Genomic DNA, 18,195 nt, shown 5'->3' with positions numbered 1-18,195 from the left:
CTCAATGAGAGTTCCTCCCTTTTTTTTTTTTTACCTATGAGGCTAAGTTTTCTTTCTGTACAACACTTGCTTTTAATGTCTCTTTTGCTTGGAGCTGGTATTTCTGAAGGAAAGAAGGTTTGTGCTCACGTATTTTATAAGTAGGTTTTTTCTTTTATCCTCACATCAGTTTCTAGTTGACTTTAAATGAGGTTTCTGAGAGATGGATAAAATAAACCTTTTTAAAAGGAAGTGGCTGGAGACTCAGTAGCTAAGACTGTGTAGCCTCATTTTATAACTTGATATTTAAGTAACATCATAAAAAATGTATTATTATATTTATTTCAAGGAAGACCAGTCTTTTCTTTCCTGAAATTAAAACATTAGTTAAAGATATTTGGGAAGATGGATTCTCCATACACAGATATAAACAATGTTTATTTTTAACAATTCTTGTAGCTTGGTATAGAAATTGTACCTCTTTTAAAAATAAAACTTATTTGAGAGGCATTTTTTGAGATCTTAACATAATGTGAGGAAGGACCTATGAAATAATAAAGTAGATAAGCAACAAAGAGATCCTGAGAGCATGTAACAATTGAAAAAAATTTGAGAAGCTGGGAAATTTGACTGCAAGGAAAGGAATAGCCTATTTCTGGTCTTAAAGGATTTAAAACAATTTATTCTATGTAGCTGCTGATTTTTAGCTGAATTATGTGAAGTTCTTATTGAACTAATAACTATTGAGGTCTTTTCCTAATGATGTTAAGATAATTTTTTAATAGAATTCAATTCCAACTTTAATTTAAAAATTAGGAAATTGGCCCTAAAAAGTACCTTTACTTACAGCATGTTAAGATCATCCCAGAGTTAGATTATTTGTACTTTATCATAAATTTACCCTTATTTACACAGCATCAAAAATATGTCTTAATTTGCTTCTTTCTCAAAAGAAGAGGCAGTCACTCTTTCTGAGCCTAACAATTCTGCCCCTGGAATGTGTATAAATGACATTTATGGAAGTATGTTGGCTGTTTAAAATAATTATGTACGATTGAAAATGTCTGTGTCCATTATGAGAAGAATTCCTAGAAAAAAATTCTGCTAAAAGAAGGAAACTTGTAGAGACAGAGACCAAGGTGACAATCTCAATTAATACTAGTTTCCTGTCCTCCCAATTTTCAGGTATTTACACACTTGTTTATACTTAGATGTCATAGATTATCTAAAATTTGTTTATAAGTGAATTATTTCATAAATTGGATAACTAGTATTATATATCTGCCTGTATTAAATAATAGAGAAAAGAGAATTCTAGACTGCTTTCTAGTACATAGACACTTAATCAAGCTAAAAAGATAGCTAATGACCCAAATCCCCCTAGAACTGTATTGACTACTGAACTGTTTTTATGCTTCCTCTAAGCTTTTCTTCTTTGGTACAGAGTTTCTTGTTTGTTTTGTTTTTTATTACTCAAGATTAATCTCTACTTAATTTCTTCATTAATATAATAGTTAACTTTTTCCATATGAATTTGGGAAAAATTAAGAGAAATTCTAAAAACTACTTCGTTTTTGCAAAATGAGGGTTTAAAACTTACACGTTCCTCCCTATTTGAAAATTTGGCTTGCTGTAGTGCTTTGCAAACTTTGATGTGATCTACTCTGTCATTTATAAATCATGATAAATACGCCGCAGCCAAACCTGCCATTAATAAATCCTCAAATAATCCCCTACATTCATTTCACTAATCATTTACTTTCTGTGCAGCACCCATTAATTTTGTGGTATCTGTTCCCTTGATATAAATTGGTCCTAATTTCTCTTTTTACTTCTGTCCTTTCTTCCCTCGTGATAGCTTCTCTTGCCTCTTGCTGCAAGAATGTCTGAGGAGTCTTACTTTGAATCTAAGACAGAGGAGTCAAACAGTGCAGAGATGTCATGTCAGATCACAGCAGCAAGTAACGGGGAGGGCCATGGCATGAACCAAAGTCTGCAGGCCATGATGCTGATGGGCTTTGGGGATATCTTCTCAATGAACAAAGCAGGAGCTGTGCTGCATTCTGGGATGCAGATAAACATGCAAGCCAAGCAGAATTCTTCCAAAACCACATCTAAGAGAAGGGGGAAGAAGGTCAACATGGCCCTGGGGTTCAGTGATTTTGACTTGTCAGAAGGTGACGATGATGATGATGATGACGGTGATGAGGAGGATAATGACATGGATAATAATAGTGAATGAAAGCAGAAAGCAAAGTAATGAAACGGAAAATGTCGGGAAAACAAAAGAAACGTGTTATCTCAGTCTGTACAAAACCCAGTAAGGAGGTAGAAAACAAAACACTGCGTTTTTAGGCCAATCACATTTAGGTAACTGTCATTTCTTTACAATTTTACTTTTGACTTGTCTTTGCTTACAGGAAAAGGGGGTGGGGAATTAAGCCAAAAAGGTCTGTTCAATGAATCAGCATATGTGGTGCCTGATTATAGAAACTTGTGATTTTATATGCAATATAGCATTTTTTTAACTAATGACATTCTGGCTTTTTTTTTAATGAATACTTTATAATTTCATTTGATTTATTCAATTGCTTCAAAAAACTTACATTTTGGACAATCACTCTTAACTCCTAATCCTCCTCTGACACTTGATTTTCTTGTGGCATACTACATTTTTTTCCCTTATGGAAATACACAGTACTGTCAGAAATAATTGATAGTGACTGCAAAATCCAACAGTAAAAAAATTGAGATGAAAGGAAGTTGTAACAAGTACTTCTACAGAAATACCTAAGTGCTAAGAATACTGAGAGTGAAACCCAAGAGATGTTCTCAATAGTATGTTTGCAGGAGAAGTACTCTAATTTGAAACCAACATCAGATGTGGTACTTTCATACCGGTACTTGCCCTAGAAGCTTCTTAACAACACACTGTCATCTAAGGCTTAGCTTACACTTTATACAAAGAGAAAGAGAGGATAAGGGATACTTCCAGACAGTGTGAGTGTTACTATGGTGCCATAGGGGGTGTATACATGTGTCTGTTTTCCAGAGGGGTATGAGAATCCTGGATTCTAAATGCATGTAGAGATATTTTAAAGAGGGAACTAAATATTATAAAAAGCTCTCCTTACTTAGTCAAAAGTGCAGAATGAAGGATCCTTTTATAGCAGATATAACCTTCCGGATCTGTCTTAAAAAAAAAAAACAAAAAAACAAAACCCTGACTCAGCTATGCTGGTTTTAAAGAGAAGTAAATGTTGATGCTCCTCTGAAAACCTAGCTAGCCAGAGAGATATTTTCAAAATGTTATCACAGATGTGTCAAAGCTTGTTTGAACTATGAAACACTTAAAAAAAAAAACTAAAAAAAATTTGTAGTTATATATATACACACACACACACACATATACAGAAAGGCAAAAGAACAAAGACTTTTCTTCAGTCTAAATTTGAAAGTAGTGCCATTCATTTGACTACCAAACCAAGGAACTTTGCATCGTTCTTTTTATAGGAGATTTAAGAAAGGATATTATCATAGATATTATCTAACACTATTTCTAAGTATATTTGATCATAAAAAGCCTCCTGGAATTTGAAGCATGACATGTTTCTAATCCCCATTAAGGGTAGGAAAATGTCATAAAATGATCAATATGCTAGGCTTGCTTTATTTGGAGAAGAATTACTAATACACTGTTCTGGGTATGAAATGTGGACCACTCAGTACAGAATAGTGATAAAGAGAAGGATCTAGAATCAGCTTGTGATTCAAAAATTACAGTGCAATCTTGGGCAAATTATTTAACTTGTGTGTCCGTTTGCCCATCTTTAACATGAGAATGATAATAATACCTACTTCAAAGGATTGTTGTGAGGGTTAAATGAAATGGTAGACATAAAGCACTTACCAAGCCCGTGGTAAGTGGTCGGCTAACGTTAGCTACTGTTAGCTGTGTCAGTGAAGAGACACTGGAAAATAAGTGGTCTCTGTAACCTGGAAAATGAAACTATCAGTTTCAAGTAATGTTTGTTAAGTAGGATAAGATGAAAGTTAAAGTGAACAACTTTCAGGAAAGATAAAGCAAACATCTTTAGAATGTAAGCTATGTGAGCGATCCACTCCGACGCCCTTTGAAGACCATGCACGTGGCAAGGTTTCCCTAGTCTGAGGTGTTTTTAGGCCCTGCTACCACCCATAGACCAGGCAAACACAGAAAGAAGCCATAAATGTTTTTCCTAGAAGATGGGGTCCCCACACAGCCAATCTGATACACTTCCTGTGTCTATGCAAACTTAGACCCATATACCCACACAGCACAATATAGTGTTGGTGACAAACAGGTGCAAACATAAATAGACGTCCTGTCTGCACTCAGACATAGAGGAGTCCTCCCGGATTCAAGCCAAGCCACTCAAGCAGAAGATCCTGGAGTGGAGCAGAGGGGATGGTTTTCAGCTCTTGCCTTCCCAGCATGCCCTGGGGCTCTGTGACCATGTAATCTGAAGGACAGCCAGAGACCAGGTAGTTCAAAGCCTCTTGTTGCACATCTTCCAGGCCAAGGTAAAGTCATCCATCCCACCAATAGTCTTGAGCCCCTCCTCTGTGCCCCGTGCCATTCTAGGGAACGGCTTGATGAAAATCTTTGCCCTCATACAGCTTACATGCTGGTGAGTGCAGACTGACAACAAACAGAACAAATGCATCGTATAGTAAACATTTAAGTGGACACGGACATGCAGCAGACGAGGAGGAGGCAACTCATAGGGGAGATTTCCGGACTTGCAAGTGGGTCAGGAAGGGCTTCATTGATTATGGAATCTCTGTGGGTGGATTTGGGGATCTCTGTACCTCTGTAGGAATGTAGACCTTGCCTCTCATTTGAGACTAACCAGCAACAAATGTAGAATGTATGAAATGAATGGGATGGACTTTTTAAATTTACACTTTTAAAAGGTATAGCAATTAGATCTATTGTGATTATACGTAAGATTTTCTTGCATTAATAAAAGCAGCCAAATAGGGCCAAAAGAGAAGGATAATCACTCAGCCATAGGTTTACCATCAATCAGGAAATATTTCTCTAATCTCTCAACTGTGCCATTTCCCTCATCAATATTCCAGAGATGGTCATAGCTCAATAATCTACCATCAAGAAACTACAAAGATTCCAGATATAGAAAATTGATACCCTCAGGGATAAGCTTGAAATCTTCTAACCTAACACTGAACTATAGATAATTACTGTATAGCACTGGCTACTTTACTTTTTGTTCCAAATCAGTGTCCTTTCTAGGGTTTTGAACATTCCTTCAATCTGTATCATATAAACAGAATCTTAAAGTGACCTCATTCAATCTATGAAGATGATTTAGAAGACTTTAAACTCTATTATTGGCCCTATTAATTTTAAAAAGAAATGTTTATTAGTCATTAGTCATCTTCATTTCGAATGAAGATGTTAATTATACAACTTTTAATTTACCTTTCAGATCAGTTTTTTAAATGGTAAATTATTGGTGTTAGAATTATTTCCAAATACTTGACTTACAAAAATGTACATTTATAAAGAGAATCTGAGTTAAAGAAACAGAATATAAAATAGGTAACTAATAAAAACCTACTGTATAGCACTGGGAACTCTGCTCAACACTCTATAATGACCTATATACAAGGAAAGACTCTAGAAAAAGAATGGATACATGTATAACTGATTCACTTTACTGTACAGCAGAAACTAACACAGCATTATAAATCAACTATACTCCAATAGAAATCAACTGGAAAAAAAAAAGAGAGAGAAATATGAAGATTCACAATTAGAGTTGAAACTCCAAATTGTGATAATAATTATCAGAGCCATACCACTGAAAAATATAACTACTCTTTTATCTTTTTTTCTTTACTCATAAAGCTAATCATGTAGGATTTGATGACACCATCTCAGTGGTTCTCAACCACGACAGCACTGTCAGCAAACGGTGTTTGGTGATGCTGGGGTATATTTTTGGTTGTCTGGGAGTATATTTAGTGCCCAATGCCCCAATCCTATGTGCCAGGCCCACCCAATAAAACAATTAAATACAAAAAGCCCATGGCATTGTCCCTTCCTTCACCAAGAAACTTAGCTAAACCTGGCAGTTGTAGAGTTCCACATCTCATTTTTTTCCCCATAAACATAATTACCCAAGTCAAAAGATGCATTTTCAGAATTACAACTACTTATGCAATCTGAATTTTGTCAATTCATGTCATTTATCTTAAATCCTTACTTATGGAAATTGTTTCTTTCCCCTGAAGAATGCTGGTAGAAAGTTTTTATGAAACAGCTAAATTTACTAAGAGAGAGGGGCAAGGTGTTAGTCTCCTGTTACACTGATTTCACAATAAATAAAAAAGAAAAATATCACAGTTCTGCGAAGTAGCCAGGTTAACTTAAAAGGACATGTTTCTTTAACGTTTTTTTTTTTTTTTTTTAAAGAAAAATCACATTTTAATATTTTACATAAATACCCAATGGGAAGAGGTTGAAGACACACTTGTTTCTGATGCTCTGGAAATGTTGAGGGCCATTTTATAGCCAGTGATTTTTAATATGCAGTAGATTTGTTAGACTTAAACACCAGCTGGGGAAAATCAAGGAATTGGGGGCGGGGGGAAGGTTTGGGAGAGATCTAAAATGATTTCTCATGGCACTATGATGTACACGACGTTGTTTTTCAGAGGTTCCACTGGAGTGGGAAGAATTCCATGAAAGATCATTTTAAAACTTATTTTGAGTTAAACCTTGATCCTTTTTTTTTTTCAATATACTAGACTTTGACACACTGCCTCTTGAGACTAGCAGAATCTACTATTCCATATACATAATAGAGCATACTTTTTCTATAATCAGGTACCTTTTGCTGCTTTGGGATAAGACTGTTTTCCTGTTTAGATTTTAAGCATTGCCAGAGAGAAGAAGCTGTTCTGTTCTTTTGATTGTGGCACAGCCTGATAGCTCTAGCTGCAGCCCCTCTGATGAGGAATGAGTGCCTACCAGGACATCTGGGCAACTAGCTATGTTTCCTCGGACTCCAGCTTAGTTGGCACTCCATTGCCTGTGAGGAGCTTTCTGGCATGTGATTATTTACTTCAGAATTAGAGTTTCAGGCACCTACGTTGACTGTTTTATATCATGTGCAGAATAATACATCTTTTAATGTCAGATACAATACACTGCACATATTGCTTTTGCACTGTTTTAAAATTTTTGTACTAAATGATAGAAAATATTTATATTCTTTGAGTGTGAGCTTTGAATAGATGGTATTATCACTTTATTGTTTTTTTTTTTTTTTTAACAAAACGTTTTTCTCAAATATTCTATTGCAATGTTATTCTGAGCAAGTCGTATGCCAAAATCTTGTATCATGTTTGTATGGAAGATTAAATTTTACTCTTGTGTGGTAAGACTACTCAGTTATTGAGTTCATTGTTGGAATTTGATATTCCAACACAAAGCCCACTATGTATTCAGAAATCCAAGTTGGTGTCATACATTTCATTTTGATGTGAACTTTTCTTTGCTTTCCTTTGTTTCAAGACTCCATTTTGCAATAAACGTTTTGACAGTAAATCCCTTTGTTATGTGTGGCTGTGTATATCAGAGATTTGTTAGACTGGATTCCCAACATCCTTTGAACGAATCATTGTCACACACATGCCCATGAGTGTGAGCTCTTATCTCCTGAAATCAATTGGAGTGTAAATAATGAAACTGTAAAGTGATGGGGCAGTCACGAGGTAAATGTTTTTTGGGTTTTTTTTTTATCCCCAAAGAGAGACAGAAAGACTTAGAACTCACCCTACAGCAGAAACACTGATATGTTAACAAGGTACAGCAGACATAAAGGAAACGGGAAGCCACTCTGTGGCTGGACATCATTAACTCTTCTTCCCTATCCTGCCAAATTCAAACCATCTTGAAACTGTGCCTGGCTCCACAGCCTTCCTCTCACTGATCTTTGCAAGCAGCGTGCAAGAATCCTACCAGAGCAAGGTCTCACCCTGCATCCAATGTGTTTCCCTTGGCATCATTTTGATAAGCCTTTCTCAGAGCTCAAGAGAACTCTTCCCCTCTCCTTCTGACATGAAAACCAGAAATGTTGGTTTTGATTAGGTGTTTCACTTACAACCTTTATTCAAGAAATATTTATCAGTTTTGTTCAGCGCAACATTTGGGGATTGTATAAAATCAAAACATTGCATACACACCCACTCCTTGTAAAGCCAGCCTTGACGCAGGGACCATCTCTGAGACGCAGTCCATTGTTTCTTGAACTAATCAAAGAATTTCCTTGTTTCCCATTTGATCCCGTGATGGGAAAAGGGAATGACATGTTTCTGCAGCTATATACAGCTGCCCCGTGAAGAAATAAAACTTGTCATGTGTTTTCTTTGATCGAGTTCTGTTTTCGATCCTATTTCTCAAGTCACTCTTCTTCCTGCATTATTCAAGCAGATGAGCGCATGTGACTACAAACACGAAGTATTTCAGAGGAGGACGGGGCAGCCCTGTAGGAACTGCAGCACACAGGGGTAGTGGAATACATCTGGGGTGGTAGCGCTCTGTACCCTTGCAACTTATCTCTACATCTCTAACTCTATGCATTCAGATTCACTGTAACTAGTGGGCTTTTCAAGTAATTCTGCATAGTCCCCTAGAGTTGGCTGCATTTCCCCTTTATCTTGAGACGTGCACACACTGTGCCTGGAGCTCCAGTCAGGCAAATGTGACACGCCTATCCTTCCTTCCTTCTTCCGCCCCCACTGCAGTGTCCTGCCTCATTGCTTCTCCTGTCCAGGAATCACCTCTCTTCTCCTCACCCTGCTGTGCCAGCTCAAGCCACTGTCCCTTCCATCCCCATGTTAGTCTATGAAACATCCTTTTTCCATGGTAGAGTCATAGACCTTGAAGTCTATACCAGAGAATTTAGCTTTGTCGTAAATGCAGCCTTCGATTTTACTCATTCAACAAACTGTTCAACAAAGATTTATCAGGTATTATGTGCCTGGCATTCTGCTGGGCACTGAGGAAACAAAAATGAAGGTGAATTCCTCCAAAAGTAAAATCCATACCTACTTCACCCCCTTAAATTAAAAGCTCCCTGAAAGCCGGGGTATGACTTCCTAGCAAGGTTTTGAGCATGTGAGTTAAAAATACCTGCAGATTAGAAGCGTTAGTCACCCACCCCCTGATTTTTACATAATCATAAAAGTAACCAAATCCAACTTTTTTTTTTCAACTCACCCACACACACAAAATATATTATTTGTAACAGGGGTTGAAAGACACTTTGCCACATTATCTCATGAGCAGTCCAACCCTTCTGACAAGTTAGAGTTAGTTACAAGTAATGGCTGTTGTTGTTCAGTTGCTAAGTTGTGTACAACTCTTTTGTGACCCCATGGACTGTAGCCTGCCAGGCTCCTTTGTCCATGGGATTTACCAGGCAAGAATACAGGAGTGGGTTGCCATTTCCTTCTCCAAGGATCTTCCCAACCCAGAGATTGAATCCACATCTCCTCCACTGGCAGGCGAATTCTTTACCACTGAGCCTCCAGGGATGATAATGGTTAAAGCAAACTAATTCAGGTCACGAGACACAGATTTTTTCCCCCATTATGTAGGTATTGGGTTAGTCAAAATGTTTATAAGAAGTTATGGAAAAACCCAAACAAACTTTTTGGCCACCTTAATATTTACTACTTAGTCTGTGGCCATGGAACATATATTGAAGCAAGTAGCCCTTTGGCTCTGAAAATGGCCAGGTGGGAGTCCTCCTGAAAAGTTGTCTTTTGTGTTTGTACACTTGCCAGGGAGGGTGGTTACTTTAATTTTAGTTAGAGCAACTCCGCAACCTGAGTTCCTTCGGACAGCTCCGATTTCAGATGTCCTAATATTTGGTTTTAAAAATATAGTGCAAGTAAGACATTTAGTTCAAACTTTGAAATTCCCCTCTAAAAATAAGCATCTACGACATCTAGTTACCAAGTGGTTGCTCTGGAATTTTCATTAATAAAATCAAATGATCTCCATGTTGACTGAGAATCCCGAAGAAGGCTCTGGTGTCTGACAAACATCAGAAATTCCTCGACTTCCAAGGCCTTCTTGTGGGAGGTAAAACTGCTCAGTGTGCCAACTACCAAGAGAGGAAAATCCCATGATGTGCAGTTCCCCTGTAACAGTTCACCAAGCGCAGTGAATTGTTACTGAGAGGTTGATGCACTCGACTGGCTTCTGTGGGCACCATCCTTAGAACCCTGAGAAGTTCCTCTTAACAGGCAGGAAAATTGGTTTCCATTCAACATAACCTACAGAAAGAACGAGGCCAGAGCATCAGCCCAGAGCTAAAATATTGAAAAGAGGGGATAAGCCAAAAAGACAGTGATAATATTCCTTGTTTTTTTTCCCCATTTCATTCATATTTCCCATGCAGCTGCTGCCTTCCTTTGAGATTGGTGCTTGGACAGAAGATGACGTGGTAAGCTGCTTCTGTTAATGCCTCCTTCAACCTGTGCAGGGAGTTCATGACTAGGTCCGCAAGTTAAAAATGCAGGTAGAGGGGTCTGGGCCTTAGGAAAGTCTAAGTAGGAGAAGTTGACAAATTCCATGTTTTTCTATTTTTAAGGCAGTAGTGATTTAAAGTAAGGCCTCGAGCAAAGCAAGTATCTCATCAAATCTTACAAGAGGATTCCACCTCCCTATTTGCTCTGAAAGGTATTCCAGAATGCAGTAATGAATCCCAGTTAAAGGGGCTTCCCAGGATACCAAAGGAACATACCAGGAAAAAAAGTGATCTTAAGTTTTCCCAGAAGATCAGGGTTGGACTTGATTTGGAAAGATTTGGTAAAGGCAATGCCTTAGCCCTGTTCATTTTGCCATCTTTACTCTGACCTTCCCAAGAAGGAACAGACCTGAGTTCACAGATATTTCTCCACAGCTGGAGCCAGACAAGCCCTGTGTTTGGCAGAGGATGTGGAGAGACTGTTTAAATCCAAAGGAAATCCCTACACCCTACACTCTGAGTAGACACCCTGAGGATCAAGCCTCCTTAGCCTGTTGTATCTCTGCAGCTTGTTTCCTTGGTGAAAAACAGGGCTAAGAATTCTTGGTCAGAGACCTCAGGGGTTTATGTCTGTCCAGGTTCAACTTATAAGTTCAGGGTTTTGTTAAATGAAAAGTGGGGAAAAACCTTGTATGCCAACCTTAGCAGGCCCACACCCCAGGAAACAGACTTGGTACCCCAAGATCAACTTGTTACTAGAAACTCTTGGGAAGGTCTCTGGAAGGTTTACCAGACTCAGTCTGGTTTTGGGGCTGGGCACATCCCTTCCTGCCCTTGGTCTTCTGCTGAAGTGATGCTACTTTCAGATGAGCTCGTCTCTGTGGCTTCCATGGGGAGAAGACGCTGGCACCCGCTGCCTCTACTTCCCGTTCCCTGAGCCCCCAGGGATTCTAAATTTCCTGCCAGCCCTGCTTAACGAGAGAGGACTTAGGATCTCCTCTGTTCACAGACCTGGATATAATGCCTTCATCCCCTGCTGCCAAGTTGGCCCGTCTCATTTGATAAGAAATGTTTTCAAAGGCACTGAACTCCAACAGCTATTTTTAGTCTTTGCTCTGAGGTCGAGTGGTTTTCAAACCATTTAAATAAAATTCCAGGGTCAAGGGCTCCCTAGAGAACTGGGTCTGGCCCCACCATTCTGTCTGCCTTTGCCTGGGTAGGGTGAGGGGCTACGCGTGCCAAGTGAACCTCATTCTGTGTAGAAACCTCCTTGCTTTAACGTGTCTTGGGCCACAAAGCTACTTCATGACCAGGCCTAGAACAGAGGATGCATATATTCCATTTTTGTGTCCACTGCCATGTGGTCCCTGTTTTTCTTATAATTCCTGGGTAAACCAGTGACCTTGAACACCCCAGTGGACCACTGGCACATGAATGGAAAAGGCATTATAAGTAAGAATCTTCTCAAAAGGATTTTTAAATGTGTTTCAAATAAGTAGTAAAACCAGTAGTCCTCCAAGGGCCCAAGATCCCCAAAGGGAGGGATATCTCCAGTTTGAAAACGTGAAGCTTTAAAACAATGAAGAGCAAGTCTTCAGTTTTCCCTTTGTGGCTGAGCAAGAATTAAACATATTTTACCCATTGAACAACTGTGTGTCTTACTGTTAAGTCTGGCCACTGACCATGAATGAATCTGCAAAACCGTGTGTGTCTTCTCTTCCACAGTATTTTTGGGTTCAGCAGCTCGTCAGAAAAGGCAAGTGGAATAACTTACCTTCTTAATTCATGGAGTTAACTTTGCTGGGGACGTGATTGAGTCTAATTTTATTCTGCCTTCTAATCGCTCCCTTCAGGTGACTCTTCAGCAGAGATGAGTGTGTATGCAAGCTTGTTTAAGGAAAACAACATTACAGGAAAGCGACTGCTGCTTCTCGAGGAAGAAGACTTGAAAGACATGGGCATCATCTCCAAGGGGCACATCATCCATTTAAAGGTACCTCAGAAAGGAAGGCTGTTCCGTCAGCAAATGTCTACTGAGCGCTTACTATGGAGCGGGTCATGTGTCGTGTTAGGGGCTGAGCTGATGCTCACAGCGCCGTACTTCATACTGTTGAGCATTAGCTGCTGCCCCCTGGGACCCCTACTTCCTCCACATAATCCCCACACGAAAGGGTTGGACTTTGGGTCCAGCAGAAGTCACCTGGATACACCTGCATAGCTCCCCGTGTCCTCAGGATGTCCTTGGTCTAGTGGAGAAGACAGGTATTGATCGTGCAAAAATGATTAACATGACAGCTTTAAGAAAGGCCACAAAGGAGAGGTGAGGCTGGGCTGAGGAATGGCTTCTGTGAAGGAGTTACGAAGGAATTGAGAGCTGAAGAACCAGGAGGTGTTGAGCAGGTGAAGGACACAGGGAGGAGGTGTTCTGGGAACAAGGCACCGCCTGTGGAGAGACCTCGGTGTGGGAGGAAGCGTCATGCACACTACGGCCGTGTGCACAGGCAGAGCTGCCAGCCCCAGGCAGTAGTAGGAGGCGACTTCCTTCAAGGCCAGACTGGATATCCATTAGGGACCCCAACAATGCCAGAGCATGTCTGTAGACTGAGTGAAGCTTGAACCACCACAGCATCTAAAGCCATGGGAATTGTGTGTTCAGTCTGCAATCTCCCAAATTTTGACCAAACAGACACCACTATATGTATATTCTTATCCCTTATCTTCTTGGGAAATCCTAACATTTCCCCCAAAAACTTCAGTTTTGAACCCTTTCAAGGCTAAACCTCTGTTTTTGTTTTGCTTTTTTTTTTTTTTGTAGTTTAACAACCAGATCTGGTTTTTTGTTTCTTTGTTATGTTTTGCTTTTTAGTTACTCAAACCAAACCACACTTGCTTGCATCTGTGTGCACCTTGTTATTAATCAGAAGTGTGTTTCAAGAGAGATCTTATGAGGAAATCAAATTTGCTCTCCAGACCACCTCAACCCCAGTGTCAGTGGGTGGAGGGGTAGGCACGAGTTAGAAAGAAGAGAGATAGAATAAAGAAGGAAATGTTGAAAAAGCAACTTCTTATCCAAATCCACATAGTGACAAAGGCTCTACCAACATGCCAATAACCATTCCCTTTTCCTCAATTGGGGCTACTGATACCGGGCTTTCCAGGGAAATCTTCCCTGAGGTCCAAAGAGAACACATCCACTCCTATCTTATGGGCCCTGGATCCATATAAAGATATCCTTACAGCCCCTCAGCACCCTTTGGATGAGGGCTTAGCCTTAACCTATCATCTGCTCCCTCTGAGAAGATGGACAGGAAACCTCATACACACACATACACCTCAAATGCTGGTAAATAATTTAATCTCAACCTATGACTGTGGGCAAATCCATCCTGAAAAGCAATGCTGGCTTAGATGGCCCACAGTAGGAAATATTCTTTTCACTCATACAGAAAGAGGAGTTTCAGGGTTCAAAGAGAGAGATCTGGTCAATCTTGTCCTATTTAGCAGATGCCAAAAAGAAGCTCCCAACTCCCCTTTGCCTCTCTTGCAGCCACAGTGATTTCAATATTCCTAGACCCAGCCTAGGACAGTCTAAGTTTCTCTCCATGCTGGTTGGTATCATTAAAGCAAGCAATGTCCAGACTTACTAATTATTGTTCAACAAATACAGTGGATACCTGCTAATCAGAGTCCTGGGCCTGTGAATAAACAAAGAATCCTGCCCTTAAGAAATTTACATCCCAGGGTACTCTTTCTGCCCCCTTCTGATGCCTATGTCAGAAGCTTTCTCTATCTCCTTCATACTTTAATAAAAAAAAAAAAAAGAAAAGAAATTTACATCCCAGAAAAGAGATAAAACATGTACATACAGCTTCTTTTAATTCGGAGTCTTGGCAGTTGGGAGTAGAGTGTCTGTCCTGAGTTTCAAAGGAAGGGTGTGACCAGCATCTGCGGGGACTGGAGACACCCCTCAAGCTCCTGGAAGAGTCTGCTTGTGCATAGAAAGACAGTCGGTCCCCAGAGGTGGGGATCTCAAAAGTCAGGTTTGCAGACCCTCCACCTCTGCCAAAGCCAGGGCCATGTTAACAGTGGCTGTCCCAGGGGTGGGGAAGGGTTGGGGGTGCTCAGCCCACAGATGATACTCTCTCAATCTCAGCTGGGGTCCCAGGCACTTCTGACAAATAAGCTTATATGAGAGGGAAAGAATAAGGGGAAAGGATCATGGAAACAGACCTTTCCATGGGAGGTCTGGGAGCATCCTGCATATATTCTTTTTAAAAAAAGAAAAAAAAAGATTATTTTCCATTACGGTTTATCTTAGGATATTGAATACAGTTCTCTGTGCTATACAGTCAGACCTTGTTGTTTATCCATTCTACGTACAATAGCTTACATCTGCTAACTCCAACCTCCCACCCAACCTCCACCCCCTTGGCAACCACCAGTCTGTTCCCTATGTCTGTGATTCTGCTTCTGTTTTCATAGAGAGGTTCGTTGGTATCATATTTTAGATTCCATGTATATTGGGTTGACCAAAAATTTAGTTTGGTTAGCGAATACATTGTTCAATAAAGTCTTGGTGAAAATGAAAAATGTCTTTTATTTTTACTTAAAACTGAATGAACTTTTTGGCCAAGCCAATGCAGAAAGGGATATATTGCCTATACTCTTGAGGCAATGAAGATAAAGAAAGGATCCTTCAAGTTGGGCCATTCGGGATGGGACACCACAAAGGGACCTCCAGCCTGGAGGAGCCCACCTACTCCTTGTCAGAGCGCTCTACACACACACACACACACACACACACACACACACACCACCCCACGCCTCCGATCCTGAGGGTGAGAAAGTGCCCTCCATGCTCCGCTCTCCCACTGAGGCAGGCAGGGCATTTGGTAAACCTTCTAGGTGAGTGAGCCTCTCAGCGCACACATGGTAGATCATAAAACTGGAAAGTGGACGGTCTGCCCACTACCCTTTCGCTATTTGATTGTCCTGTTCAGCATGTCTTGGCTCCTACCTCATTGAGCCTGGAAGCCTGTGTAGAAAGAATAAAGCCAAACATCCAATCAGTGCTGATTACATTGTCAGGTGTAAACAGCTTTCATTTCACTTTAAAAAATGCATCTCATTTTTCTCACATTGGTACTTTTTTTACTCTCTATGTGATATGTTTGGTTCACAGAAAAGCTGGATTATACCTGATGAGTATGAAAAAGAATCATAATTTAAATTGTCCTCCTTTCCTTTAAGAGTTCTTTGTGCTCCATTGGGGGACAGAGCTTTGGACACAAATCCATAGAAAAGCCCACACAGGGCAGTAAACCCTTCAGTGATGTTTCAGCCCTAAAGGGAGCCTCTGGTGATATATTTGTGTTCTTTGTTGTTTTTCCCACAGTTACTTGGGGTGATGACTGCATTCTGTACCCTAGAATATTAACTTGTTACTACTGTACTCTACCAGTGTTTGAAGAAAGCTTTTACTTATTTTTCTACTCTGAGATTTAACATCTTTAAAATATCTTCCTGTTCCATTCAATAATTATAAAACTACCTATAATACTTTGAACAATCAGGTTTATTCTCAATAGATGTTGGATATTAACATCCCCAAGGCATTTTGTGGAATACATAAATAAAGAATGCCTTTATATGTGCACAATAATTTTAATCCTTTCTTGGCATTATCAGATCATTAATAATTTTTTTTTTTTTTTTTACAGTCAGCCATTGAGAAATTAACCCACGATTACCTAAACTTGTTTCACTTCCCACCACTGATTAAGGTAAGTACGGTTTTTCTTACTGAGAATATGCAACTTTTATTGACATATGCACCTGCCACATCCACACCTAAATTTGCCAACGTCGGGAACTGCTGTTTGAAGTGAAATTTAATCATATCTGTCCAACAAAAGGCCCTTTGAGCAAAGCTTAGGATGTGCATATATTGAATACCCTTGTTCCCTGCAAGTTGAAATATTAACAATACAGTCATGATAAGAACAACACATGTCACCTTAGTAGCTTGGGGACATAAGGGCTAACATTGCAGGTGAGGCCTTCTGGCATCCCACCTGGCTCTGCAGAACTTTGTCCAACATGGAAGCTGCTGAAGGAATTCACACGCTAAGCTCTGGATGACTACTTGCATTGAGGGGTAGGAGTTTTATTGTTTGAATAACATATTAGTATTAATATATTTAACATTCATGCATGCTAAGTCACTTCAGTTGTATCTGATTCTTTGTGACCCCATGGACTGTATCCCACCAGGCTCCTCTGTTCTTGGGATTCTCCAGACAAGAATACTGGAGTAGGTTGCCATGCCCTCTTCCAGGGGATCTTCCCAACCCAGGGATCGAAACTGCATCTCTTATGTCTCCTTCCTTAGTAGGCGGGTTCTTTACCACTAGCATCACCTGGGAAGCCGCATATTTAACATATTATATTTTAAATATAGTCTAAAGGTATTGGCATAGTTTGTTATAAAATTAGTAGATACTTGCAGGAAGTACACAGAACTCTTCTCATTGACTAACCATTCCAGTTTTCCATCTCTGAGCCCTCAAATGTTCATTTTGTTCCTCTGCTTGCCCTCCATCTGCAGATACTCTAGGAACTGCATTCTTCTTTGGGAATAGGGTGTAAATATCTTGAGTGTTGTGAAACTTTCAAGGTGAAGGGACAAAGTACGCTTCCAGGCAAAAACTGCACAACACAAGATGCATTATGAAAAATGTAAGATGCTGGCATTCAGTTTGTAGTACATGAGACAAATCATTTGACAAAGTTCTCAAAGACTTAATATGTCGTTTCTCTTGCTTTAAGCAGTTGGAATGTGTGGCATAATCAAAAAAAAAAAAAAAAAAGAAATTAAACAGTAGATTAGAATGGAAAAAGAAGTGCTGGGAAATCATCTCCTTTACATGAGAAGTAAAAGTAAAAACACTATACGAAATAAACAGTGCTTGGTTTTCTGTTTCAGGGCTCAGTAGGTGAACCAGAAGAAAATGAGGAAAAAATAGTGAATCTTGAACTTGTTTTTGGTTTTCACTTGAAACCAGGGACTGGACTACAGGTAAATCACATTTTAAGTCCTTTGGATAAATTTCAGTCTAATTTACTCTTTTTTTCTCCTGGAACTCAGTGGTTTTATATACCCCCTACCAGCTGGTAATATGATTCTGAGTAAATTTATAGACTTTATAAAATAGAATTTAGTTGAAAGGCTGCCAACTGCCTCTGTAAGCCAATCTAGGAATCTTTCTCATCTAGCTGAAGAGTCCTGGGTGAGCCACCCAAACCCTCAAGGAAACTCATTGCAAACCATGGAGGATGAAGGGAGGGGGTTAAGGTTGGGGGCACAGACAGTAGAGTAATTGTTTGTGCTTCCTGGTATCACAAAGAAATTGATTCCAGTTTCTTTGGGGTTTTGTTGTTGTTTAATTTTATTTTTTGGCCATGCCCCATGACATGTGAGGTCTTAGCTCCCTGACCGGGGTCAAACCCGGGGCCCCTACCTTTCAATCATGGAATCTTCACCACTGGACTGCCAGGAAAGTCCTGCCAGTTTCTTTGTTTTTTAAGGGAAATCATTTTTATCATATTGAGAGTAGAACACCACCGAGAATGGAACTATAGGCAAAATGGAAACCTAAATTATCAG

At 39.7% G+C, this 18,195-nt stretch overlaps 1 protein-coding gene across 4 annotated transcripts in view; it reads left to right on the top strand.

Annotated features, from left to right (window-relative positions):
* The window catches only part of MAP3K20 (mitogen-activated protein kinase kinase kinase 20), a 166,783-nt gene that overhangs the window by 120,225 nt on the left and 28,363 nt on the right, over positions 1-18,195 (top strand). For 3 of the 4 annotated variants that reach the window (XM_010801894.4, XM_005202331.5, NM_001205493.1), the window contains exons 12-16: positions 10,461-10,505; positions 12,255-12,285; positions 12,383-12,522; positions 16,250-16,312; positions 17,515-17,607. In XM_010801894.4, coding sequence (XP_010800196.1) covers positions 10,461-10,505; positions 12,255-12,285; positions 12,383-12,522; positions 16,250-16,312; positions 17,515-17,607 — 372 coding nt within the window. Of the gene's footprint in view, positions 1-1,837; positions 7,598-10,460; positions 10,506-12,254; positions 12,286-12,382; positions 12,523-16,249; positions 16,313-17,514; positions 17,608-18,195 lie in introns of those variants that run through there. The other variant, XM_005202332.5, reaches the window with a different exon arrangement.

Source organism: Bos taurus, chromosome 2 (genome assembly GCF_002263795.3).
Source record: "Bos taurus isolate L1 Dominette 01449 registration number 42190680 breed Hereford chromosome 2, ARS-UCD2.0, whole genome shotgun sequence".
NCBI classification, from domain to species: domain Eukaryota; kingdom Metazoa; phylum Chordata; class Mammalia; order Artiodactyla; family Bovidae; genus Bos; species Bos taurus.
Note: the sequence above shows the minus strand (reverse complement) of the source record. Positions and strands in the feature narration are given on the sequence as shown.